Consider the following 25916-nt stretch of genomic DNA (forward strand, 5'->3'; position numbering starts at 1 on the left):
AACTTCTTATGGATTGTAGTGGGATAATTGAATGAATTTGTCTGATGTGATAATAATACTGCTCCTTAGAAATGTACATGCAAGAGGGAAACTTACTATCACAATGGCATACATATCTAATTAGAATGAAGCCATAAAAGTTGAATGGCAAGTCACATTGACATAGTGCAATAGCAATAATTCACAGCCTTATTTTTTCCAATACATTTGCTGACATTCAAAACATGCGCACATTTGATATCAAATAATCTCATGAACAGGTACATGTAATGATCATCACTAATGATTGTGTGTGCATGTTTATCAGTTAGCATGCTTGCCTAGAAGTTGTTTAAGATTATTTCTTGATTGATTTTGCTGATTAAACTCAATCTAAAACTCCCCTGAAGCTGAGAGCTGCTCACATGCGATGGGGGAGGGGATGGAAAGGTCTCCCTCTCTCTGATATTTGATAGCTGTTTTTTCCTACAGACTTTTCTCCTGTATGTAAAAAAAGAAAGAAAATAAATTTTTGATCAAATGAAATCCGCAAGAAGCAAACCCATTCTTTCCATCTCCTAGGTGTCCCATTTGAACGCCCTCCCTTCCCTGTACGTTCAGTTCCAAAAGTCCAGGGAAACCAAATATCTACCTAGCCATGACATACAATGCCAAGTCATAATTACAAAGGACAAAAAGACAGCTGCTTTGCTGGTGTTTTTAATCAGGGTTTGACACCGTCAGAGATTATTGGACTTTAAGTGATTTAGGAAAGATTAGTCGTTTCATTACTTTTTGCAGGGATCAGTTCAGATAAAGGGCCAATTAGCCATTTTTCTAGTGGCTGAGAGAGGCAGACTGCAGGATTTATGTGCATCAGCGCCTAATAGCTAAGGTGATAGTTGCTAATGGTAGAAGAGGAGGCCTCAATTTTCATAGAGTTCAGTGAAGCCAAGAGAAGTATGGAGGAATAATCAAACCACACGTTGCTTTTCCAAAGCATGGAAGGCTTCATTTTTACCATGGCAAAATGTGGGCTATTCAGTCATCCAGTGGAAATGCTTGATCTATTGCACAATGAAAAGCAGGTGTGGTGCTGCTGATTCAGAGCTTGGAAAAGTTACTTTTTTGAACTACAACTCCCATCAGCCGAATCCAGTGGCCATGCTGGCTGGGGCTGATGGGAGTTGTAGTTCAAAAAAGTAACTTTTCCAAGCACTGCTGCTGATATATTACCTCTCTCAAGCACCATACATTTTTAAATTATGAAAATATCAAGGCACATAACTAGAACAATTCATAGGTATAATTATAACTTTGCCAATAATTACCTACCTTAACTTGAAGGAAATGAATACTGGCAATATTGAGGCCGAATTTATCCTCTCTTACAAAAGGGGACTAAGCATCTTGAAAAATATCTCCACTCTGTTCCACATTTCAATTAGCCAATAGTTTACTGCTGAAGCATTACCACGTCACCAGTCACTGCTGCCATACATCTTAAACAATGGTGTCGTGGAGGAGGGAACGTGGGGAAGTGCAGCTCCAGTTCTTTTCTCACTGTGGGGAGCAATGACATCATCTGCCAGAGCGGCAGTTGCCATTGTTGTAAGCTTGGGAGGTTGGAGGATCAGTCTGGCCTGGCACTTGATCCTTTAGGCTAGGCTCAGAGAGTGACTGGCCCAAGATTACCCAGTGAATGTAATGGCTGATCAGGGATGTGAGCCTAGCTGCCAGCTCACTCCACCACCCGCTGCCAGCTCACTATTCTATGACTATCAGCTGATCCTAATAAATTGGGCATTATGCTGTATATCTGCTCTTTGGGAGGGCATAGATCAATGGAGTTGGTGTGGCTATGGATTGTCCTTGGAGGCATGCATGGCTATGCAGGCTGTCATGATGAGCTCCTGCGTTTCAACAATTCGTCTCTTGCCAAAAGTGGACTTTACTATAGGGACCTAGGAAGCTGCCTTACCTGAATCAGACCATTGGTCCATCTAAGTCACAATTGGCAGCAGCTCTCCAGAGTTTCAGGCAGGTCTCTTTCCTAGCCCTACCTGAAGATGCCAGGGATTAGATCTGGGACCTTCTGCATGTGAAGCAGATGCTCTTCCACTGAGCTATGCCCCTTCCTCAATAATTCAGTGATTGCCAACAAGGAGCCCCTCTGTTCTCCCACCAGTAGCTTGGGAGCAAGAAGCAGACTTTGCTGCACAAACTGACACCTTCACAAGTCACTGAGATCCATAATAAAACTGGTGTCATCTAGCATTAAAGACTTAGTGTTAAATCTCTAACTAAGAGCAAAGAGAAGAAGGGGGGATGAAAGCCTGTGAAAACAAATGAACAAGTTCACACTGGCCTCATTGGGTCCAGCTTCATTTGAACAGTTCAAAAACAAAACACAGCAAAACAAAAAGGTGCTCACAATATGGACATTTACTATGGGGTGTGATATGTCCAATGCAGTTCAACTTACAGTCTTTCTCAGGGGCAAATCAGCACCACCAGCATCAACATCTTATTCCAGTGGCAACAGCTTCAGCAGTTCACTCAGAGCATGGATTATTAGCTGTCCAAAAGGAACAACTTGCTGCTTCTTTACTAAAAGAGAAGGACCAACTTTCTTCTTTATAAAAGTCTAAGAGCGGCATAGACTACAGGGAAGAGAGTCAGTGGATAGGCATGACAGTGTGCATGTGTAACTAAGGATGAAAAGTAACATACTGTATGTGCTCATATAGAAAGTATGTAATGTTCTTTGAGAAACTCCTCTCATGCTATTTGCTTAATTAATGGGATAGAAAACAAATGAACTCCATCAGGTGTCAATTATGTTTGATGTTCTTCTATATTAAAAGCATTGGCATGTCTAATAAAATGATTGGAAAGGGGTATCTGGCTTTGCCTTAAGGTAAAGTGATGGTTTGACTCCTAACAGGGATTTCTACATGGGAGTGTTTCTTATACTTTTTGAACATGCCAGGCGTGAGGCAGCAGCATGCCACCTGGGGAGTCGGACATCCTCCCCGCAGCCCGGGCAAGTGGACCAGCTCACCACCAACAAGGGCCACGTGGAGGTGGAGAGGGATAACTTGGCCGACAACATTACGCTCTTTCAAGAAAAGAAGGAATGTCTCTCCTAAGACCATGTCTGCTGTGGTAACTGTGTGCGTCATTTGAAAACAAAGAAAACATTGTTTTTGTTGCAATTTTTTTCTTTGTTGTTGATTTGTTCTTGTATTTGCATTGTTCTTGTTGCATTGTGTTTTTACTGGTTATTTCTTATGTAATTTTTTTGGGTAATCTGTTTTAATATGTTGTTCAACACTTTGGGGATCTTTTGGGCAAAGTGTGGTATATAAATAAATTATAAACTAAACTAAACTAAACTTCACAGTTATGACGCATGTGTCCTCAGCCATAGCATGAATAAGCCCATTGATAAATTACATACATGTGTCACACAAAATCCAACACAGAGATATAACACTGAAGTGTGAAACTACCACTTTTCCTTACAATTTGAAAGTGTTATTTTCCTTATGAGTGAAGCTGTGAGCAAATTGGTTTTAGCATTCTCTGAAGAAGATTTTTGTAGGTCCCCCAAGGCAGAGTGTGGGCTGGCAGGTGGCCATCATTGGCACAACAAATGTCTACATGCAGTGTTTCTGATGGAAATGAACACAACTACTTTCCTCTATAAGGCTATAATTTGTACCCTTAACCCTGTGCCAAACAATTATCACTAACACAATGTACTATGTGGAAGCTATGTGGGAGGGAGCCAGTCATTTGAGTACTCTCCTGCTGGTGGAATGGTGAATCTCCAGAAGACAGTGAAACAAGACTTTCATTTCATAGCTTATTCCAACTGCATGCTGCTACAACAAACTATTTTCAAAGTGTTTGATATGAGCTTTTTCCTTTCAGGTCTGTTGAAACTGAAGGTTGTTGTAAATTTATTTTCTTTTTAAAAAATCTGCTTTTAGAAATCTCAGCATTTGATACCTTCTCACAAAATCAAGGAGTATAACATAAGAGTGCAGTTTCTACATGTAATGCAAACTCACACATGCCCCAACACTTTTTCTCATGTAAGCACATCATGAATACTCTCCCTTAATGTTTTTGACACTGGCCTCTTCCAGATCTTTCAAGGCCTAATTAACAGAACATTGCCAGTTACCCCTCTCTACTGGCCATCAAAATTACTCAGGAACACCCTGTGATTAATCTGAATGACCTTCTGAGGCCGATATTTTCTGGAGGTGTGATCCTTAAAAGTGTTACAATCTTTTTTGACATAAGGATTACATATACCTGATGAAGACTATTCTGCCACGATCCACTCCTATATTACAGGTGAGAAGATATGTCCCAGTTTCAGATATTAAAACTCTTAGAGATTGTGAACCATTGTGGGTCTAAGACAATCCAGAGCTTTATTCTTTAAGGGACACCATGAAGCTTCTAACACTTGAAGTACAAAGCTCAACAAAGGTTTATTTGTTTATTAATTTTATTCTTCCTTCCTCCCAAAAGGAGCTAGGGCAGCACCAAAAGGAGTTTCAAAATAACTACTTGTGAGGGAGTTTGTGCAACAAACTACACTTCTGACTGCCAAACCACTGACTAGAGCAGTGTTTCTCAACCAGTGTGCCTCCAGATGTTGTTGGACCACAACTCCCATCAGCCTCAGCCAGCATTGCCAATGGTCAGGAAAGATGGCAATTGTGGTCCAACAACATCTGGAGGCACACTGGTTGAGATACACTGGACTAGAGGGTCACCTGAGAAGACAAGTTCAGCATCTTTACATTAAGCCAAAATTCACTTTTAGCAAGAAACATGATTTCTAGATCTTCCAGCTTCTGCAATTTATGGTACCTAATGGAGTGATGGTATCAGCGCCATACTTGAATGACTGACTTCCATAATTCAATGGGGCATAGTTCAACCCTAGCCCATCCATACAATGGGATGGATAAGAAGTAGACATTCAACCCAAGCAAAATTAAAACATGAATATGCAATGTAACATTTGACACATTTCTAAGAGTATTTCTTAGAAAGTTGTCTAGATCTCTATCAATTCATTGGATGAAAGCAATCCTAATACTGAGGAAGAATTATCTAAGTAGATATCAATAAACAATGCCATTTTCATTTTAAAGGCTCTGAATTATCTCTGAACATCTGAAATATATTGTATGTTCACTGTGCTGATGACCAGCAGCTACTTTTTTTCCTGTTCAAATTGTACCACTGTCATGGCAAAAGGATTGTCACAAGCAGTGATTACATTTTTTTTCTGGAACTCTCATCACCATGAGCTTAGCAATAAATGCGGATGGAATGTTCTGCCAGACCTCTAGAACATTTAGCTGAAAGTCCATACCTGTCTCTTTCTTGTCCCTGTCACCACCGGTGGTTTGCCAGTTTCATCATTACATAGTTCACATTGAAAGATTTGCTATACGCTGACAGACATAATTAAAGTTTTTGCTTTAATTAACAGCATGAGGACAGTAGAAGAGCCCTGTCGGCTCAGAACAAAGATCTGTTCAGTTTTGCATCCTGCTTACTGCAATGACCAAAGAGATGCTTCTGAGGAGCCTACAACCAGGACATGAAGCTCTGCAGCCGATCCTCAGCTCCTGGTATCCAGTGGCATATTTCTTCTGAACCTGAAGGATTCATATAGACATTGTGGATAATAACCACTGATAAACACATTCTCCATGGTTTTGTCTATTCCTCTTTTAAAGTTATCAACACCGGTAGCAGCTTTAAAATCTCTCTATCCCCTTTCTCCTCACTTTTGACCACATATAATTTTATACACCTCCATTATGTCCCTTCCTGTTAGCCTGCTTTTCAAAACTAAAATGCCCTGGCCCCTTTCCTCAGACGAGTCAGATGAATCTATTGCCAAACGGAGCTTTTATACGTATGATGAATTATTCAGAACCTCCCTTTGCAATCTCCAGGCGCAATCTGGGCAAGAAATAAAAGCACCCAGCAGTCAACAGGATGGCTGTGTAACTGGTCCTCAGTTTTGAGTGTTGGGGTGAAGTATTATAATACTTTTGAGACAACTAATCACACCATCTACCCTCAGCCTCATTTCCCAGAATAAGCTAATTAGGCTCAAATGTAGGAAACTTGCACAAGTTGATCTCTTGTTACAAGGCCACAGGAGTATGGTTAGTTGTTGTGCAGAAGATTTACTGTTGAGAAATATATTGTGAAATATAGGTAAATGGGCAAATTTGTACATGCATCAAAAAAGACCCACACATCCCCACAGATTGCTTTTGAATGCTATTATTTCTCCCCTTTCTAGCAGGAATTTGCATCTGCACAGACCCACTTCCCATTCATTGTTTCAGTTGAGACATTAAACCATTTTCATTAATGGAAATATAGTTCTTAAGCAGAATAATTAGACCCTCCTCAAAAAGATAAAAGCTTACTGATTTGAATGGAAGATTCTTCTTCAGAGGCAGCCAATTGCCTAATCAGGCTGCCTCCCACCTGACAGTCAGTAATTAGGAAATGGTTGTGTGTGCATGTTAAAACCTTAACACACAGGTGTCATCATGCTGTTGGGACATAGTGGTGGGAAGAGCAAGTCTGTGGCAAAAGGCTGAGGTGAGCACATTTGTTCCACTGTGGCTAATTAATTGGCTTAGGTTTAGATCTGTGGGGTTGTTGCTTTTTTTTTTAAGTCATCTGAGAAGTTTTTGACATTAAAGTCACCATGACTGATTTGGGCTGCAAGAAACATAGTGACTGCACTGTCTCCAGGCTGCTCAATGTGGTGGAGAATGAGCTCCAAGCTGGGAGAGACAAAGGGGACCCCACTGAAAAACAGCTCCAGGTTGTCTTGGAGGATGCTGCACTATGGCAGAGGTTCAGAGAAGTTACTAATGAGATGATTGTCACCAAGAATGGCAGGTGAGTATTATCTTCTGCTTAGAGGAAGCAAGGGATGGAGAGATCTATTTCTGGAACAGAAGCTAACTGGGCACTTAGGTTGCTCAACAATCCACTGGGGAAATTTCCTGCACAAAACCCATTGACATGAATGGGAACTGCACGAGAATAAGGGAGTAGCACTATTACACAGCTCCCCGTCATTTTAGTGGTGCTTGTGTAGGATATTTTGCCAGTGGATTGTGCCCAAATACTTTTTTTTGTGCAAACGATGGTCTTGAAGCATGAACAAATGTGGCCATTTATCCTTTTCAGTATTCACAGATTGTTGGGAGCTGCTGTTTCTGTAGGTTTGGGAGCAAATGGAATATCTGAGTGATGCGTTAATGAATAATAGTGTTAATAAATAAACAGAAAATCTAAAGGTGTAAGACATTTACCTACTTCTGGACTACTCTCTCTTTTTTAAACTGTGTACAGCCTTGTCAGACATAGAGAGCTTTTCCCAAAAAAGATATTTATTTGTTTATTTATTTATTTATTGTATTTGTATACCGCTCCATAGCCAAAGCTCTCTGGGCGGTTTACAGTAACTTATGAGGGCCTCATCTCATATGATGAATTTATATTCCCTACATTACTGATATAATGTATGGCAAATGTACTTAGGTTACTTTAATTTATTTTAATTTGTATCCTGCTTTTCAGTCTGCAGCAGAATCTATAAAAAGGCTTAAAGTATAATTAACATCAAAATACAAAGCCAACCAAAGATACACTAAAAACATAAAAATCAAAACAAATAATGATGACCCATTCCACATGTGTACACATCATGTGATTAGTGATGGGTTTTCATGGCATCTAAATAGTCATGTGTGTGTTTGTCATATGTGAGGGGGCACACACAGGGCACATGTCATGTCCTACGTGGCCATTTATCAGTTTAAAAAGACTTGGAGTAAAGACAAAGTCTCTTCCTCTTCCACTGGTACTATGATCTCAGATCGCCCTAATCTGGGATTTGGACAGGTTCCTACGTAATGCTGAGAACAGTAGGATGGATGGTTTCACTATATGCAGTGGAAGAATATAATAATTCTCCCCCAGTAATAACAGTAAGACAAGGCACTTTATCTATAAATCTGACTTCCAGTGGTTACTATCTTTTATCATTGCACCACAAATGGGAAAACTGAGGGCCAAATGTTAATTCTATGAATGCAATCAACGTGCAAGTGTGGTTTTTTTTTGCTATGTAAACAGTACCTGTGGAAAAACTCAGGCAATCTTGCAACCATGGGTGGGTTTCTGGAGAGGGAGAGTTTAACTCCTTCTCTTCTTTTTCTCTTCTCTAATGTCCCAACAAAACATCCCCTCTTGTTTCAAGGGATGCCTCAGTTGGCCCCAATAGGAGCTTTCCTGAAAAACAAACAGCAGTTTCAGAGAGGCAAATGAGCAGGAAGAAAAAGATATAGGCTGCTTAGGCTTCCCTGCAGCTTCTACTCACACAAAGGAAAATAGGGACACTTAATTGCATTCACACAACTAATGTCACATCTAGTTTGGCCTCGAGGTACCCCACCTTGGGGTCATATATAGATATGGAGAGGCATTAGCTTGAGTGTAGGGAACCATTGGCCCTCCAGATGTTGTTGAACTACAACTCCCATAATCCCTGGCCATTGGCCATTCTTGCTGGGGCCAATGGGAGTTGTAGTTCATCACCATCTGGAGGACCTGTGTCTAGCCCATACCACTTCAGATTGTGAGTGGAGATTCACAGGACTGAATGTTCCTCTGTACAAAACCCAAGGAATCTGCTGCAGAGAAACTAGACATCTGGGAGAAGGGTTCTAACCTAGTCTTCTCCCTGATTTCTAATTTTCTCTGTGGAACAATTTTCTTCTATAGAGGAACATTAACACATTTGACCCCCTATGTGTAGTATGAAGTGGTAGAGCCAAGACACTAGGCCTTAATTTCCCAGGAAATTAAGAGAGAGCCCTGTGATTGATAGGTCTCCTGCATTTATCATGAGAATACAAACTGCCTTTTTTTGATGAAGCAATGGAGAAGCTAATCTAAACTGTGAGTTAATTTGGGATTTCTAACGATTCCAAAATCGATGTCCTGAGTGTGAGTGTCACTCAGATATATTTGGCTTGTTCAGAGTATCATTGTCATCATCTAATTGATTGATTGATTGAATTTATATCCTACTCTCCCTCCTGAAAAAGCCCAGGGCAGCATACATGAGCAACTCTTCTAAAAAAACCAAGGTACATTTGGTGGAAGCAAAGCAAATCTCAAGCCGTTACTGGAATTCTACCCTACATCAATGAATCTTGTTTCAGTGAAAGCAAACAAGAATTTCCTTGCTAGATAAAACCACCTCGGTTGATCAAGTCCTGCATTATATTTCCGGTAGCATCCAGAAACTGTCAGCCTCTGCAGGGTCATATGCAGAGTGTACAAGTAATAGCTGCCCTTGGTATCTGTTTCCAGGGCCAGCCTGAGTTAGGACAGCAAAGAGCACCCCATCCCTGTCAAGGCACTTAGTAGCCAAGGCCGGGGATGCCATTTTGCTACCTGAGGTAGAAAATCCCACAAGTGTCCCTCTTGAAATAAAAATACAGTAACAATAAATAACAACTTGCTTCCCTGTCTCAGCTGCCTGAGGAGGCTGCCTCACTATGTACAATGCCAGGGCCAGCCTTGTCCGTTCCTCAGGGATATAGTGCCTCTGGACACATTGTTTTCTTTTACGTATCATGACTAATGTTCATGGATGGTCAGTTTATCAAAGGTTTTGTCTATTCTTCTTCAAAAGCCCCTTAAATGAATAGCCAGTATGGGCCCAGAGGGTACTGACCTGTCTTTGGATTCAGCTATTCTCTTTAGAGAGAGAGAGCTTGACAAGCAAAATGTCTGTCAGTTGTATTGATATAATGCAGCGATGGCCACTTGGAGGGCTTTAAAGTGGATTAGACAAAGACTATCAATAGCTAGGCTGCTACTCACGATGACAGTGTACTACAGTATCAGAGAAGACATGTTTCTGAGTATCAGTTTCTGGTACACATGAGTGGGGAGAGTGCTGTTGTGCTCACATCCTGCTTGCCGACCTCCCATGGGCATCTGGTTGGCCACTGTCAGAACAGGATGTTGGACAAGGAGGGCCTTTGGATTGATCCAGCAGCGTTCTTCTTATTAGGAACAGAAAGCACTGCCCTGATTATAAGGCATGCTATTCTATAGAATCTGACGATTCTCAACAGGGCTCAACATGGCTGGCTACCTGTCTGTTTTGGTGAAGGAATGTTCTGACTTCAAACAGATCCAGACATACCCAGATTTATGCGATGAAGTTACTGAATAAGTAATTGACATAGATTGTTTTTGAGTTTTAAAATTATTCCTCCCTCTTCTTTACATGCCTTTTGTTTCCCTTAACAGACGGATGTTCCCAGTTTTAAAGATCAGTGTCTCGGGCTTGGATCCTAATGCCATGTATTCTTTTCTGCTTGATTTTGCTCCAACTGACAGCCACCGCTGGAAGTATGTGAATGGAGAATGGGTCCCAGCTGGAAAGCCAGAGCCATCGACTCACAGCTGTGTCTATATTCATCCAGACTCTCCCAACTTTGGGGCCCACTGGATGAAGGCTGCTGTATCCTTTAGTAAAGTGAAACTTACTAATAAGTTGAATGGCAATGGGCAGGTATGGCACCCTGTTCCCTACATGCCTCTTGGCTTTGGTCACAGGCGTCTACCAATCAAGAAATATCAAGGGTGCATTTATGCAATTAGAAGGGCCCTTAGAGGCCTCTTCACCCACAGATGCCAATTATTCCATGGAGTCCAAATGTAAACAGGAATAAACAGGCTTTAATTGGAGCTTTCAGATTTTAATGGACTCCTTGATGTTAAGAGAGACAGAGTGCACTGTGGTTTAACCATCAGGGATTTCCCCCCCCCTATAGTTTGCCTTGTGTGTTGAGGTTTTTACACAGGACTTCAGAGAAGGGGGAAATGATTGTGGGTATTAAGGTTTTGTTTTCTCCCCCATGCTGTTTGGTGCATAAGTGGAATGTTGGCAATAGTCAGGTACTCGAATAAAAGGCTTCTCCTAAATGAAATAATTACTGTGCTTGCTTCTGCTTCATGATAATTATCAATATTCTATTGAATCATCTTTGGCCTTTGGAATAATAATAAAAAGCATGTACCTGTACCAGAAAATAAGTGGCATTCTCTCTGAGGCCCTTAAAAATGCAAAGAGGAAAGTTGGCTTTGTTGGGTTGTTTGTTTTTAATATGCATCTAGGATTACAATGTTACACATTACCTTTGACTTGTTTTGTACAAAACTCTGTATTGGAATAATACTGTCAGCAAACCTATTAGCAAGCAAAGGATGAACTTTCAGCCTTGCATCTGAATTAAAACTACTCTAGCTTGTTTGTGGCATTTTCTATGCTCATCTGTCCACATGCAGGATCTTAATAATTTAGCTTTCTGAGAACTATATGAAGAGGGAAATGGTGGAACAGTATCACATCTGATGGGAAAATATAGGCATAGAGGACTCCTGTGTTACTGGTTCAGTCATACAGTGGAGTAGTGACAAAGTTGACAATGGGATTCAGGTTTCCTGAATGTTGAGCTTACATCCTAAATACAAGATTGTTCAGTCATGGAAAGTAGTCTAGAGAACTGGGCATATAATGCCATTAATCACCAGTAGCTCTCCTATTTTAAACAGTTAATGATGGACAGCAGTTGCAAATAAATAACAACACAGATGTCTTGGCTCCAGGCAGTACCTAAAAGTTCAGGCAATGCTATAGACCCATGATTGCAACTGCTGTAGCATGTGCGGGGAACCAATGGCCATGCTTGCTGGGGCTGTTGGGAGTTGTAGTTCAGCAACATCTGGAGGACCAAAGGTTTTACTCACCTGTGCAGTAGATACCTGTAGATAAGAGACAGCTCAATATCTCTCAAATTTCAACATTTTTACATCAGTGAACCTCATGAAGGATGAAAAACTGCTTTCCAAGGTAGGAATGAAACAGACTGGATGTATGATTTTCACTCCATATAAGAACCTAAGGAAAGCCCTGCTGGATCAGACTAAAGGCCTATGTAGTCCACAATCCTGTTTTCCACAATAGCCAACCAGATTTATTTAGCTATTCTGATTGCTTCCTTCACCATGCAGTCATAGAGATGTGTGTAACATATGAAATTGCAACAACACGTATTGTAAAACCAATTAAAACATAATTACAAAATAAAAAGCAGAATAAACTAAAATAGCAAACACTCCCCCCCCCAAAAAAAAGATAGAAAAAGATACTAAGCTAACTGCGGGCAGAGTATATTTGTTGATCTCCAAAAGATTGGTAAAAGAGGTACATCTTCACCGTTCTCCAAGAAAATATAATATTGAAGCAAGATGCATCTCTGTCGGGCAATTGTTCCAAAGCTTTGGAGCTGCCACTGATAAAGCCCTACTATGGGCCCCACAATCAGTGGAGGCTGGCCCATTAGGACTAATATGGCACTGTCCCGCCAATCAGTCTGCCCTCAGAAAGTCCCCACCTGACTGCCTTTTTCCTTCTATCCAGTCTAGGGGCTGGTGTTAGCTGTTGGCGTCCTCCTCCTTGGCCACAGTGTTGTCCCTTGTAGATCTTGGCAGGGGAGGAGGATGAGGACAAAACTAGAATTAGTTGGCTCTGCATCTTATAGATACTGGCTCCACCCTACCTTCTGCCTCACCAGCCACTGCCTGCAATGCTGATCTCATCCCTTGTTGAGACACCAGGAGTAAGGGGAAAGGAGAAGAAACCACCACAGATCAGGACTGAGTGACCCACAGCTAAATTACAATATTTTTTTCACATGATGTGACAATGAACTGGGCCATCCCTCTTTGTCTTCCTAGGTTCTCAGGCAGTTGAGGGGACCAGGACCTCTGACAGTTTTATTATTAAAAAACACAGATTTGAGTGATTCAAACATAGAGAACCTGTGCTGCAAGATTGCTTCAACCAGCTTTCCAATCTTCCTATGTTTTTCTGGCTCTCCCCCAAACTGCTGCTGCATACGTACCCTACCCTCTCGCCTAAACTGAAGTAGATAAGATGGACTATCTTCCCTAACCTCTGATGGTTTTTATATTCAAGACACTCAAAAGAGGCCTCCAAATATTTCCTAATGATAAACTTCCATTGCAGAAACAGCAATCAACAATCCTGGGCTAGTAACAAGTTACCTGCCTGACAAAGGAATGGCTGGCCAGGAGCTGTAAGAGTGTTTTAGCCCACTTTTCAGTTTGTAAACACATTGTTGCTTCTCTAGGAAGACTTAACATGTAGGCCAGGGGGAGCCAACATGGTGCCCTCCAGATATTTTACACTATAACTCCCATCATCCCTGGCTATTGACAATGCTAGCTGGAGATGATAGGAGTTGTAGTTCATAACATGTGGAGGGCACCATATTGGCTATCCTTGATGTAGCGAATGATCTGGAAGTGAAGAAGATATTAGCCTGTTCCAAGTACATTTAGTCATTACTAATTCTTATGCCATTGGAACTAACCAATTCAGTTAATTTCAGTTTCATTGGTTTCAATGGGATTTGGTTACAATTAGCTTTTGTTGAATTGAGACCATTATTTCTGGTTAATCTCTGTCTCACTTTTTCTCACTACAGATTATGTTGAATTCTCTACATAAATATGAGCCTCAAGTTCATATTGTTCGAGTTGGAGGCCCACATAGGATGGTAATGAATTGTTCCTTTCCTGAAACTCAGTTCATAGCTGTGACTGCTTACCAAAATGAAGAGGTAGGTGGGTATAAAATATCCAGACAACTGAATTGTTTTTAAAAATCTGCAAATGAGTACCCCCACAAACAGTGATCTGCCTCCATAGTTTAATGCTAATATTAGTATTAAAGTTTTTGTTGTTTTAGATAGTATTTTAATCTTGATTATAATCTACCCTGAATATTTTATAGAAATGCAGGATATAAATGATGATAAACAAACAATACAATGTAGAACTGTTGGGTTCAAATCTAAGTGTCCCCCTTCCCTCTGAAGGGGCGAGCTAATGCACCCCTCAGCCCTGGATAGGAGTGCAAACTTGGCAATTTAATTTACCTGTTTCAGTGGCTCAGCCAGATACCAAACATAAAGTAGACAGACAATACTGCTTGATCAAGAGGGGTCTCTAAACTGTACAGACAGCAGTCTGACAGGGAAGAGAGCACCGTTTATTAATTGAAGCACCATTATATAAGTTTCATAAGCAAAACAAAGTATAATATCACTAAAAGCATAACAAAGGGAATACAGTATTACAGAGATAAAGCAAGCGCATCTTCTTATCCTTGTTACATTTACAATAATTCTTAAAAAGCGAGAAATTGATAAAGAATTAATACACTTGTCAATCCAAGAAAACTAAATTTAAGATAAGAACTACAGAAGGCGAGGAAGAGAGTTAGATTGACACCAGTAAAAGATAAAGATAGGGCTAGTATGCCTGTAAAAGTTATCCACTCAGCAGTATGACGTAAATCTATGGATACAATTGTAGCAAAGCATTTGGGGAACACTTCTTCCTTTGTGCTGAGTTTGCTACAATGCACAGGATGTGTAAAACTGAAACAAGGCAAGAGAAATAACAACAATCCAGAGGGGATACACTTTATCTCATTTCCAAGATGCTACAGCCTGAGAGGCGCCTCTGGGAGTTATCTCTCACGAGAGAAGAAACGAAACTTAGAGTGTTATGTTCCCCACCCTCTCTTAGTTCCATCATTCATTGCGGCACTAGTTCTGGCTACAATTTAGCGTTTCTGAACAACTCTTGGGGCCTAGAAATAAAATATTTCCTAACAGAACAACAGTGGGCAGTCCTCATCAAAATATGTCAAGAAAGATGGACAAAAGTTCATCTTATTGATTGTTCTGTTCACTTTCATAATACAGTAGAATGGTCCATTTTATGTTAAGATCCTATGTTTTATGTACGATTTGTTAGACCAATCTTGTGCCTAGTTCAGTATGGGCCCATGGGAAAAAGCACTGAGCCCTGTTGAGGCACTTGAGGCAAACACATACAGGATTAAAGTCTGGAGCTATTTCTGCATGCACTCACATGCAGCATGAAGGTAGATGCTAAGTGTGGTTGGGTGAATACATTTAAAATCCTCCCTGCAATCAGGAACCCTGTGTTATCCAGGTTTCCAGTCATGGGGAGGATTCTAAGCATGTTCAACTAACCACACTTAGAAACCCCTTTCAGACTTTTGTGTGTTTGAAAATGAAGGCCCAAAACGGAGCTGATTGGTATGTGGAGGCAATGGGGACAGTGTGCGCGTGTGCATGCACACCCTCTCTGCTTTTAGTCACATGCATTCACCCTAAAGGCCAGAATAGGGCTTAAGTCACTGCTTATTTTAATGTTACTATGCAGTGGAGAGAGTCCTAGATTCTAACCAGGTGATTGTGGACTTTCAACCATCCTTTTGTCTTCTCTCATGGTATATAATATCCTTTCATCCAGCAGCAAGTGCTGCTGCTTCAGAAAAGGGCAATCCTTCAGTGAACCTGCTATTAGTTATACCTACGCAGTTAAACACAATGCAAGTTTGTGTGAGTGTTAATTGCCTCTGGCAAAACTAAAACCCACATACCTTATTCTGGAAACGCTGAGCTTCAGATTGTCAGTTTGTAATGTCAAATGTTCTTGTCCATGCAACTCTTTTTCTTTTTCCAAACTCAAGATAACAGCTCTCAAGATCAAATACAACCCCTTTGCCAAAGCCTTTCTAGATGCAAAAGAAAGGTGAGTTCACATTTTAATAAGCCCAGAGCTTGGAAAAATTACTTTTTTGAACTACACCTCCCATCAGCTCCAGCCAGCATGGCCACTGGATTGGCTGATGGGAGTTGTAGTTTAAAAAAGTAACTGTTCCAAGCTCTGAATAAGCCTTATTGTACCTGCTGACCTTTTGTGCTGGGGTGACCTTAGATAACCCACTGTCTTTAATCCCTAGTCTTGCTATTTGCTCTATTGACGTAATAAACATGAAATTATTGTAAGATGCACTATGATAATGGAGCTTTTTGAAAAAAATCATATTTGTATTCCATCCTCCCCACAAGCAGTTAAGGGCAACGTTCATTATCCCCCTCCCCCATTTTCTCCTCATAAAAACGTATGAAGTAGGCCGGGTTGACAAATAATGACCAGACCAAGATTATTCAGTTAACTTCATAGCTGAATGGGGAGGTATCTGTGTGAAAGTAGTTTTGCTAGAAACAAAATTACCTTAACACTATTATTTTTCAGAAACCATCCCAAGGATGCTCCAGATATTGTCTCTGAAAGCCAACACATGACATATTCTCACTGTAAGTTTTGCCTTTTGACTTCTTTGAATTAGTGGCATTCAGTTGTACTTTTGAATAAAAATGATTCATCTGCCCCAGCATCCTGGTTCTGTTGGTGGTCAGTACAAATGTTGGTACAAGGCTTCTGGTGGGACAACTAACCTCCTAAATTTCTGTATTATTTAATGTACATCTTGCCCTTCCTCCTAGAGGAAGCCCAGGACAGCAAACAAGTGATGAAGCACTAAAAACATCGTAAAACAAAACATCTTTAAAACAAACATCTTTAAAAACATTTCAAGGACAAATGTACACTGGGCCAAGGTCTCTACTTAAAAGGCTTGTTGAAAGAGGAAGGTCTTCAGCAGGCACCGAAAAGACGACAGAGATAGTGCCTGTCTAATATTTAAGGGGAGGGAATTCCAAAGGGTAGGTGCCACAACACTGAAGGTCTGCTTCCTATTTAGTGAGGAGCGGATCTACTGTTGAGATGCTATCTGCAGGAGGCCTTCACTTGCAGAGCACAGTGATCGACTGAGTATATAAGGGGTGAGGCAATCTTTTAGGTATCCTGGTCCCAAGCTGTACATCATGAATGTTTCTTCTGGCTTGTACCATTTTGCTTTTACTTTTTCACAACTCTCCGCACCCTTTGCTTGGCATTGTATGCTGGATATCATCCACCTGTTGATGGATGATGTGTAAGAAAAAAGGTTGATTTCTTCTACCCATCAAGTTTGTGTACTTATTTGTTTGGTCCCAAACATTTCTACTGTATGCTGATTGCTCACTAAGCTATTTGTAGATGATGAGCTGCTTGCACTTCATTCCTTCCTATGGTTTTATATTGAGACTAAAAGGCTATTTAGGTATCTTAGACTAAAAGCATTTCCTGTAGCCCTCAAGTCTAAAATATTTTTGTTAGTATATTCAAAAGGAGGGTTTTGAGACGGTCATTTGCCATTGTTTTCCTTATTCAGCTCTTTTCTTAATGTCTCTGTAGTGGGTGGCTGGTTGATTTCCAATCCCGATGCGGTGTGCACAGCTGGAGGTTCAAGCTATCAGTACAGTGGGACTTTTCCTCTGCCTGCTGCACATTCTCATCATGGCTGTGAGCACTATTCAGCCCTTCGAGGACATAGAGCTGTTCCCTATCCTGCTTCATACATGCAGAGAAATCACTCTCCAACAGGCAAGTTCCCGTCATGTTTTTTTTAAAAAAAATTCTTTATGAGAAAAGAGCAAAGACTTAAAATATATATTAATAAAATACACAATTTGCATTACTAATGTAACAAGTGCAAAGAAATTGAGAGAGCTTTCCTGCTGACCCCTTTTGATTCCACATGTGGATAAATGGCAGAGTTGGGAATTTGAATGCAGGGCTAGAGTGTTTTCATAACAGATCTCTGGGGCTCTTTTCCCAACCTCATTTGGGGGTGTCAGGGCTTTGATCATAGAACGGTTTGTATGCAAATGGAGCTTGTGCTCTACAAGCATTCATGACACCAGAAAGCAAGCAAGGCCAATTGATTAAACAAAGGTTGATCATTCAATCAAAGATTTTTTCCTGCCTATTTTAACCCAAACACATTCTAATTTGTCATCTTAAAATAATTTTGTTAGAAACATGTTACAGTGGCTAACAACTTGCTGCCCTGGGCTCCTACTGGGAGGCAGGGTGGGATATAAATTTAATAAATAATAATAATGTGTTTTCCCTTCTAAAGTGAATTTGATAGAGAGCACCAACAATGATCTTCAAGTGTCACCAGCCCATGATGGTTGGACTTCTGTACCCTCCAGTCACCATACCAACTTGCTCCCAGTGCCACATAACAGTGGTACAGTTACCCCAGGTCCTAGGTAAGCATTCCGTTTGATTTGCACATAATAGTGTCAGCAGCAACACAGAGACAACCTTAGCAGCTGTCAGTGTTACAGCTTCCTTGGAGGATCCCTCTTGTTTGACAGTGGCCTCCCTGAACAGGTCCTTATTCGACCTGACTCAGACTTGGAGAAAATGGACAAGGGCATGGTCTACACATGCAGCAGAATGAGATGGTAGAATACTGAGATGATAGAGTGGATTGTACCAATTCAGACTGTAGGTTTATAGATATCCAAAAACCTAAGGAGGGCACCTCAAAACATCCAAGGACTCAATGGATGGAATGCTGAGTGGAAAAAACTGACAACCATGTCGGAGGGAGAATGGAGAGGAAGATGAAAAACACAGATATATAAAAAGGATAGAATTATTGATTCATTGTCTGGAAAAGTGATTTCTCAACTAAGAAGCTATTTTAAAATGTCCCCAAATATGGAAGTGAGAATGGCCCATAGAAATCCAATGAAGAAATCAAATATTTTAATGTATCGGGGATTAGACACAAATTATCCACCCGTTCCCTTGGATTCAAAATGGAGAAGCTCCATCAAAAGCACCCCTTCCCCAGTGAGCATGCTCCATGGGCATAAAATGCTGTCCTCACAAATGCAGAAAACAAAGAGGGAAACGGAGTGAGGGTTGGAATAGAGTGGCTGGAACCCTGAACAAAGCACTCCACATTACAACTTCTGTTTTTGCAGGGCCTCCTCTTGTTCCTTTTAAAATTCCATCAGTTGTCCTTATGTGCATACTGCTGCTGTTTAATCCATGTTAGCATCTGACAAAGTGGGCCAGAATCACCAAAAGCTCATGTTCTTAGATAAGTTGGTCTTTAAGATGGGGTGCAGAGACTAACAGTGAAATCCTTTGTTCAGAAGTGCTCAGTGCGACTTGCTCCATAATAAATCACCAAAAGCTACAATCCTATAGAGCTCAGTGGGACTTACTTCTTAGTAGATGCACATAGGTTCAGGCTGCAAGTCTTTTAGTTATTTAAAAATACATATTTCTGGCATCCATTAATTTGCTTCCTGGGAAACAAGGTAAAGTTAGACCTGGGTTTCAAAGATACGGAGTTCAGTCACAGAGGTTTGCTGGCCTCTACTCCACCCAGTAAATAGAGGAATTGGGCTGGAGTCCTATACATCTTATTATGACCAGGTGCCTGATCAGTCCTTTGTTCAAGTGCTAACTGTTCATGGGTAATTTCAAGGCCCCTGCAGGTCTCCCTTCTCAGGGTTCTTTACCTATAAACTGGACTTTGACTGGACAGTCCTTCAAATAGAGAACTGTCCTCTGTGCAGTAGGACACATGACATAAATCAACCATAAATATTAGGAACAATTACACTCTATTTGGCTTTGGTTTTCAAAAGGACTTAGGACTAATGATAAAACAGTCTATTGCAAGAAGTGTTTTACGACCAACACCCTAAGAGACCCTGCAAATTTCACCTATTCTATGTTTTTACCTTGTTTCATTGCAGCCACTATCCATGCCTATGGACAGTCAGCAACAATGCCATTAATGTTGCCAACCTTACAAGCGATGCAAGCAGCAGCCCGCCAGGAACGTTCCTGAGAAGCAATCTTGCATTGCCTGCCACATCCTCGTCTGCTTCAATTCCCCTCCCAGGAACAATTGCCAACAGCATGGAAACACAAGTAGAACCTGCTTTCTCCAGATTAACAGATTCCACTTGGGCATCTGTAGCCTCCCATGCATTTTGAGGGACCAAAGGACGGCCAAGAATGCCCAGTAGCATTCTGAATGGAACAGAACTCAAGGCTGCCATTCTCACAGCAAAGAAAATATCATGTTTTGTGATGTACCAGTGTTTTTACACACCTTGAAATTGCTTCTTGGATGGTGAATCTGTCACATGCCATAGGACAAAAGAAGGGAAGATGTACAAGATAACCTCTCTGCTGCTGTGGTATCCAGGCACAGAGCACAAGGAATCTGGATGAGGAAATCTTGCTACCATCATGTCAAACAAGATAAATAAGAAGGGGAAAGGCTCCCAGTAAGAAGACATAGGGTTTTTAGCTATTTTAATCTAATTTTTGAATACTATTGGCTGTAATTCTGCTTGGGCAGATGGTTGCTCAGAAGCATATTCATGACTGAAAGGCATTACATCACAGTGCTCTCCTTGAACACTGCCTTGGAAGGACATTGCCTAGACTTCTTCAGAATGTTGATATTAAACTATAAGAGGGACCAAGTAAGTAAAGATATCTTTCACTAGACTAACTTACTGGTGAAAATATAAACCTGTCCTGCCCATCTTTTCAACCATCCCGTCATGAACGTCTAATGCTGATTGTAAATCCTTTAACATGGGGACCTTGTCTTTTCTGTGTTGAGTGCAACACCTAGCATGCCCACTGACTGGGTGGGGGGAGGGAAGATTTTCATTGCATTTCCATCAGCAACTGCAGCCAGTTAAATTTTAATGGTTGGAGTACTTTTGGTGTTTATAAAAAGTATAAGTGCTTTGTAAATGCTTTACGCTGTTCTCCAGTATAGAAGATTATTTATTTTGATTCTCTGTGTGGTTTATTCTTTTCCCACAATGGCCAAGATGCTGGACTAGATTGGTCCTTGGTCTGATCCAGCAGGCTTCTTGTGTTTTTATGGTAGTTGTGGTCATGCAAGTTGTGGCATTTCATTTGCATGTATTCACATTATCAGCAGCTGTATCTGATCATCTGGTTTGTTAATCACTTCCATTTTATTTTTCTCCACCTGGCTCTGTCTCAGAAATTTAAGTTGGCAATCCATGATCACATATTTGATTTTGTCGTCATGGGACGGTGCCTAGAGAAAGCCAGAACTGCACAGAGAATGGGCTAGAAATGTATTATGCGAATCACGTCTTTGATCATCCCTCTCCAACTTTAACTATGACATGGTCAATGTTACTCCCTCCTCTACAATTGCTATGTGGTGTTTGTGCATGAAGAACACCATCCATCATGTTCAACACTGCTGAATGCTGAGTACACTTCAGTGTAAGATGAGATCATTCTCCTGGAGAGTTTGCGATGTGCTTTTATGCTCTTCTTGAGAATGAACATAGCTTGATTGGATGTAATAAAAATTGAGAATATTATTCTTGAATTTCTACCTAATTATAGCAATAATAAAGGGAACTTACTGCAGTCCTATACTGTCTACTCAGAAATAAGACCCATTGTGCTCCATGGGCTTACTTCCAGGTAAGTTGGTATTGGATTGCCGCCTTAAACTTTGAGTATGCAGATACATCACAACTAGAACAAGGAGATCCCAGAGTGGAAACAGTCCTGTATGGTAGTGAGATGAGGAATCCTACACTGATCCATCCAGGTGTATAAACTGCTATACAAGCCAGTGCACAGACGATCTGCACTAATCACTTGATGAAACACCAGATCTAGGCATCCCTTTTCTGTAACAGCTACAACTGCAACATTTATAAACTATTTGGTGGACCACATCCATTTGTGCCTTCAGTGGTAGTATAATGTGTCGGTTACATCAAAACAAAATCCAGCAGTCTAGTTTAATCTGTATTCCAGTATATGACTTCCTGTATCCCATCACTTTATCTCCATACAGAGGAAAACTGCACTTGCTAGAGTCACTAGAGCAGGGCTGTTGAAAAGATTAGGCAGCCTTAGTCTCAGTTCAATTCCCAGAATCTCCTCTCTTATTTTTTGGATAGATGGGTGTTGCCATGTTTGTTGTCAGAAAAGAAGCAGTTCAAAAGAGATAAAGGGGAAGGTATAATTTATTAGGACCCAGGGTTTTTTTGATCCTAGCTGCAAGCCAAACACCATGCCAAGGAAAAAAAAACCCCACAGAGATTAAATTGTAGATTGGTTTTAGGGAAATAAGTTTCACTTATCCTATCTCAACAGGGTCCAGATCTTGTGATTTTGGCTGGAGATAATCAGGGGCAGTGATGGATATGGTGACAATTTATACATTGCCAAAAAGAGGAAATGTATCATCAAAAAAAGAGAATGAAAGAAGAGACAGATATACATAACACCTGCATGTCCTTATATGCATGTATGCATATTTAGAAATAATCACTATAATTTAAATAGAAATATAATATTTCTCATCATAGGGAAGAAGACTGTGACAGAGTGACCTGTGTCTGCTGTCTAGGAGTTAACTATTGATGGGCAATGACAAGGTCCCTCTGCGCACTCTTCTTTATGGTTCTTTATCTTTAAACCATATGTGGACTGGGAGCCCTTCAAACAGAGGATTCCTTCAGACAGAGGACTATACTTTGTAAATTAGGACATAATGGCCACCCTAGTGTTAGAACAGAACAAGCAACATTTTGCGCAGTTTGCTACTGGTCCAGACTCTCCCTCTAGAATGGTGTGAGAGCTTGTACAGGAAACTCTGATGCAGGGATGGGAAACCTGTGGCCCTCCAGATGTTTTGGACTACAGTTCCCATCATCCCTGATAATTGGCCATGCTGGCGGGAGTGGTAGTCCCACAACATTGGATGGGCCACAGGTTATCTCTGCTCTAAGACACAGTATAAGTGGCAGAAGAAGTGTGCTATACTATATGACCATCCTCCCTGAAGTCCCAGAGTTCCTTAGTCTTTGCAGGCATTCCCTATACACAGACAGGAGGAGGCAACTGCTTGGGAGCAGGAGGGAGAAGCAAGCACCCCCAGAATTGGGGAGTGAGCTCCGAACAGTGGGGAATGGTGTTGCTTATAGGGCTTTCAGGCCCCAGAACAGATGTGAATAAGGTTGATCAGCCTCTGGTCTCCAGAGTATATGGAACTAAAACTAGGACCCAAGGACAGGGTGCAGTGTCTAAAGGGCATTGGTCACGTGTCTATAATCAATATGCACTCATGCCACAGTGCCATGTCTTGTCATAAGTACAAACACTGCAATCTGCAAAAGCTTATGCCATAATAAACTTGTTAGACTTCAAGGTGCCACAAAACTCTTCGTTATTTTTGCTTCGAGAGAATACCGCTGCTACCACTCTGGGAAAAGAAGTTGAAATACACCAATCTATCCCCCCATGTTTCAAAACAGACATGATTTTTCTTTTAAATTTTTCAGAACCGAGAAAGGATTGGGGCAGGGGGTAGAGAGGGCGTTTCCAAGTTTATACAGGCCCCAGAGAAATGATGGCCTGCATTTGGGGACAATGTGTACAGTATATTGTAATGTGTAAACAGCAGAGCTTGGAAGTAATTCGTTAGGAAAAATGAATTATTTGTAATTTATTACTTTTTTGAGGAACAAGTGAGCAATTTCTTTACATTTTGCTTGTAACAGAACCAGGAGAAATTTTATTACTTTTGAGATGTAACTGTTACTTTGGGGTGTTACTTGAGGGGGGAGCAGGGGAAGTTTTCTGCTCCTCTGATTCGTGGGTGAAAGTCATGAGCCTCATAGCGGGCTCCTGCGCAGCATCGCTCTTCCCTCGTGCTCTGTGGGTGTTTAGGAGGCAACAAGGGAGGTGGTGGAGTGGAGAGAAAAATTAAAATTGTTTCAAAAATGGACGGTGGTGAAGAAGAATGGAGTGAAGGAAGAAAGCAGCTGGAGGGCAAGGATGTGGATGAAGGAGGAGAAGACGGAGGCTGCAGCGGAATGGAGATGAAAAACTGTGGAGGGGAGAGATGAAGATGACATGTTTGTGTGTGTATTACTTTCTTTGCACTTAGCGTGCAAAGAGGCCTCCCCTCCCCTCCCTAGCTACTTTGCTGCGTTTGCAAAGTTTAACTTTTTTGCACCCCAGGGAAAAATGTTTACGCATGTGCCTTAGTTGGTGATAGGGCAGGTTTGGGAGTTGGTTGAATTGTGAGAGAGATGATGCTTGCTGGCTGAGAGAGAAAGTGCATGTTAATGCTATGTTTGCACTTGGCGCGCGAAGCGGTGTCCAGTATCCTCCCTGGCTACTTTGCTGCATTTGCAGTGAGAGTGAGAGGGAAGATGCTTGCTGGCGTGTGAAGCTCTGAGTGGTGGCCTCTGCCTCCCTCCCCACCTCCCCTCTCTTACCAGCAGAGAAGTAGCAGGGCTGCTGAGGGCAAGGAGCAGAGCCAAAATCCTCTTCAGAGCCTTGGCTTAGGGGTGAGTGAGGGGCAGGCAGAAGTTGCAGCAGCTAGGGTCCTAAAGAGCTGCTTTTCCAGTTTTCTTTCCTGCCCTTCCTTTCTTCCTAACAATCAGGATGCATCTTCATCTTCTGAGGAAGGTTCCCTGGAAGTTCTTTTGTGCAAGTTAAAAAATCCCCATCCCCATGGCAAATGCAAAGAGTTTCAAACAAGCACTTGTCAAAAATGATTGTATAGTTAACTTACGGTACAATAGATACAAGTCTACTCAGAAGTAAGTCTCTTTATGTTTAATGGAGCTTACTCCCAGGTAAATCAAATTGGGTATAGGATTGCACTAATTAGGCAACATAAGGACTGGCTGAACCCTTGATGCTGTACTAATTTGTGGGGGGGGGGAAGAAAAAACATGACTTTATAGTACAAAGATTTATCAATCTGGTTAAGGCAAGTAAAATTTGATGCCTATAATACAAGGACTAACCTTGCAATCCAATACATGTCTACTCAGAGGTAAGTTCCATTAGTTTAATGGGACTTACTCCCAGGCAAGTGTGTATTGGAGTACACACTTACCTAGGAGTAAGTCCCATTAAACCCAATAGAGCTTACTTCTGAGTAGAAATGTATTGGATTGCAGCCTTAGTTTCCTTTTGCAGCCATTTTAGTTCTGCCTTCTGTATCTTCGCAATAGCCATGTGAAGTAGGTTAGGCTGAGAGTTAGGGAGTGGCCCAAGGCAGTAAATAAGCAAAAACAATGATGAGTTAAAATTTAAAATGTGAAAATGCTCATGCTCAGAGTATTTGTGTTGCTGTTTATCAAGGCTTTGTGTGTGTGTTTTTATGTCTACTGTCTCATAACTTCCTTTTGCCTGAGAATTTCATATTTCATACAGTTTCAGATGTTCTTTTTTAAAAAACAAATTGCCCAAATTTTGTGGTTATTTTTTTTTTAACTTGAGTTCTTTGCATGAGGTTGCCAGGTCCATAGCCTGAGACTGATCCTGTATCTTTAGGCTGGGCCTGGCATCATCCACATCCACATGGCTAGGAGGCATTGCAGATCAGGCTCTTGTGCATTTAACAGCTGTGGGGCAGGTAGAAATTAAATGGGGTAAGCCTTTTCTACTATAGAAATACAATTATGGGGAAAGCTTCACCTGTTAACATTCTGTCTGTCAGACATCTTATTACTTGAGTGTGCCCCCCTCCCCAGATTTACTTTTGATTTGTGAATGCCATGACCATTGTGATTCCCTCCCCCCATTTATCTTTGCAACAACCCTGTGAGGTAGCTTAGGCTGAGACAATATATGTACATAAGCAGCAGTTGGTAATTATGGTTGGTACAGCATTAATAAAGTATAGCCCCTGAAATGCTGAAATGTATTCTGGTGGAGTCCAGTCCTAAATATGTCTCCTCCGAATTAAGGCTCATTATGTTAAATGGATAAGTATATAGGATTACAGATTAATTTTTACCTCTGAAAGGAACTCGCTGTCAGACATATAATTTAAGAGACATACTTTTCTGGACATGTTTGAAACAGGTGGGTAAGTGGGAAGGGAGTTGTGTTAATGTAAT

At 41.1% G+C, this 25916-nt stretch overlaps 1 protein-coding gene and 1 long non-coding RNA gene across 3 annotated transcripts; one reads left to right on the plus strand and one right to left on the minus strand.

Annotated features, from left to right (window-relative positions):
- Nucleotides 1–4785: 4785 nt before the first annotated feature.
- On the minus strand, nucleotides 4786–24425 carry LOC133385380 (uncharacterized). Its single transcript, XR_009762864.1, has 4 exons — nucleotides 24279–24425; nucleotides 15647–15781; nucleotides 8197–8349; nucleotides 4786–5675 (listed from the first exon to the last, which is right to left on the minus strand). It is a non-coding gene; the product is annotated as an uncharacterized LOC133385380 (long non-coding RNA).
- Nucleotides 5449–21358, plus strand: TBX19 (T-box transcription factor 19). Of its 2 annotated transcripts, none has more exons than XM_061628272.1 (8): nucleotides 5449–5648; nucleotides 10387–10651; nucleotides 13653–13787; nucleotides 15737–15798; nucleotides 16306–16367; nucleotides 17350–17538; nucleotides 18077–18212; nucleotides 19725–21358. In XM_061628272.1, the coding sequence occupies exons 2-8, from the start codon at nucleotides 10391–10393 to the stop codon at nucleotides 19966–19968; spliced, it is 1089 nt and encodes a 362-aa protein (XP_061484256.1). In that variant the 5' UTR covers nucleotides 5449–5648; nucleotides 10387–10390; the 3' UTR covers nucleotides 19969–21358. The 2 variants fall into 2 exon arrangements, with proteins under 2 accessions (XP_061484256.1, XP_061484255.1); XM_061628271.1 differs by lacking the exon at nucleotides 5449–5648 and adding an exon at nucleotides 6433–6948.
- Nucleotides 24426–25916: the final 1491 nt, after the last annotated feature.

Source organism: Rhineura floridana, chromosome 5 (assembly GCF_030035675.1).
Source record: "Rhineura floridana isolate rRhiFlo1 chromosome 5, rRhiFlo1.hap2, whole genome shotgun sequence".
NCBI lineage: Eukaryota > Metazoa > Chordata > Lepidosauria > Squamata > Rhineuridae > Rhineura > Rhineura floridana.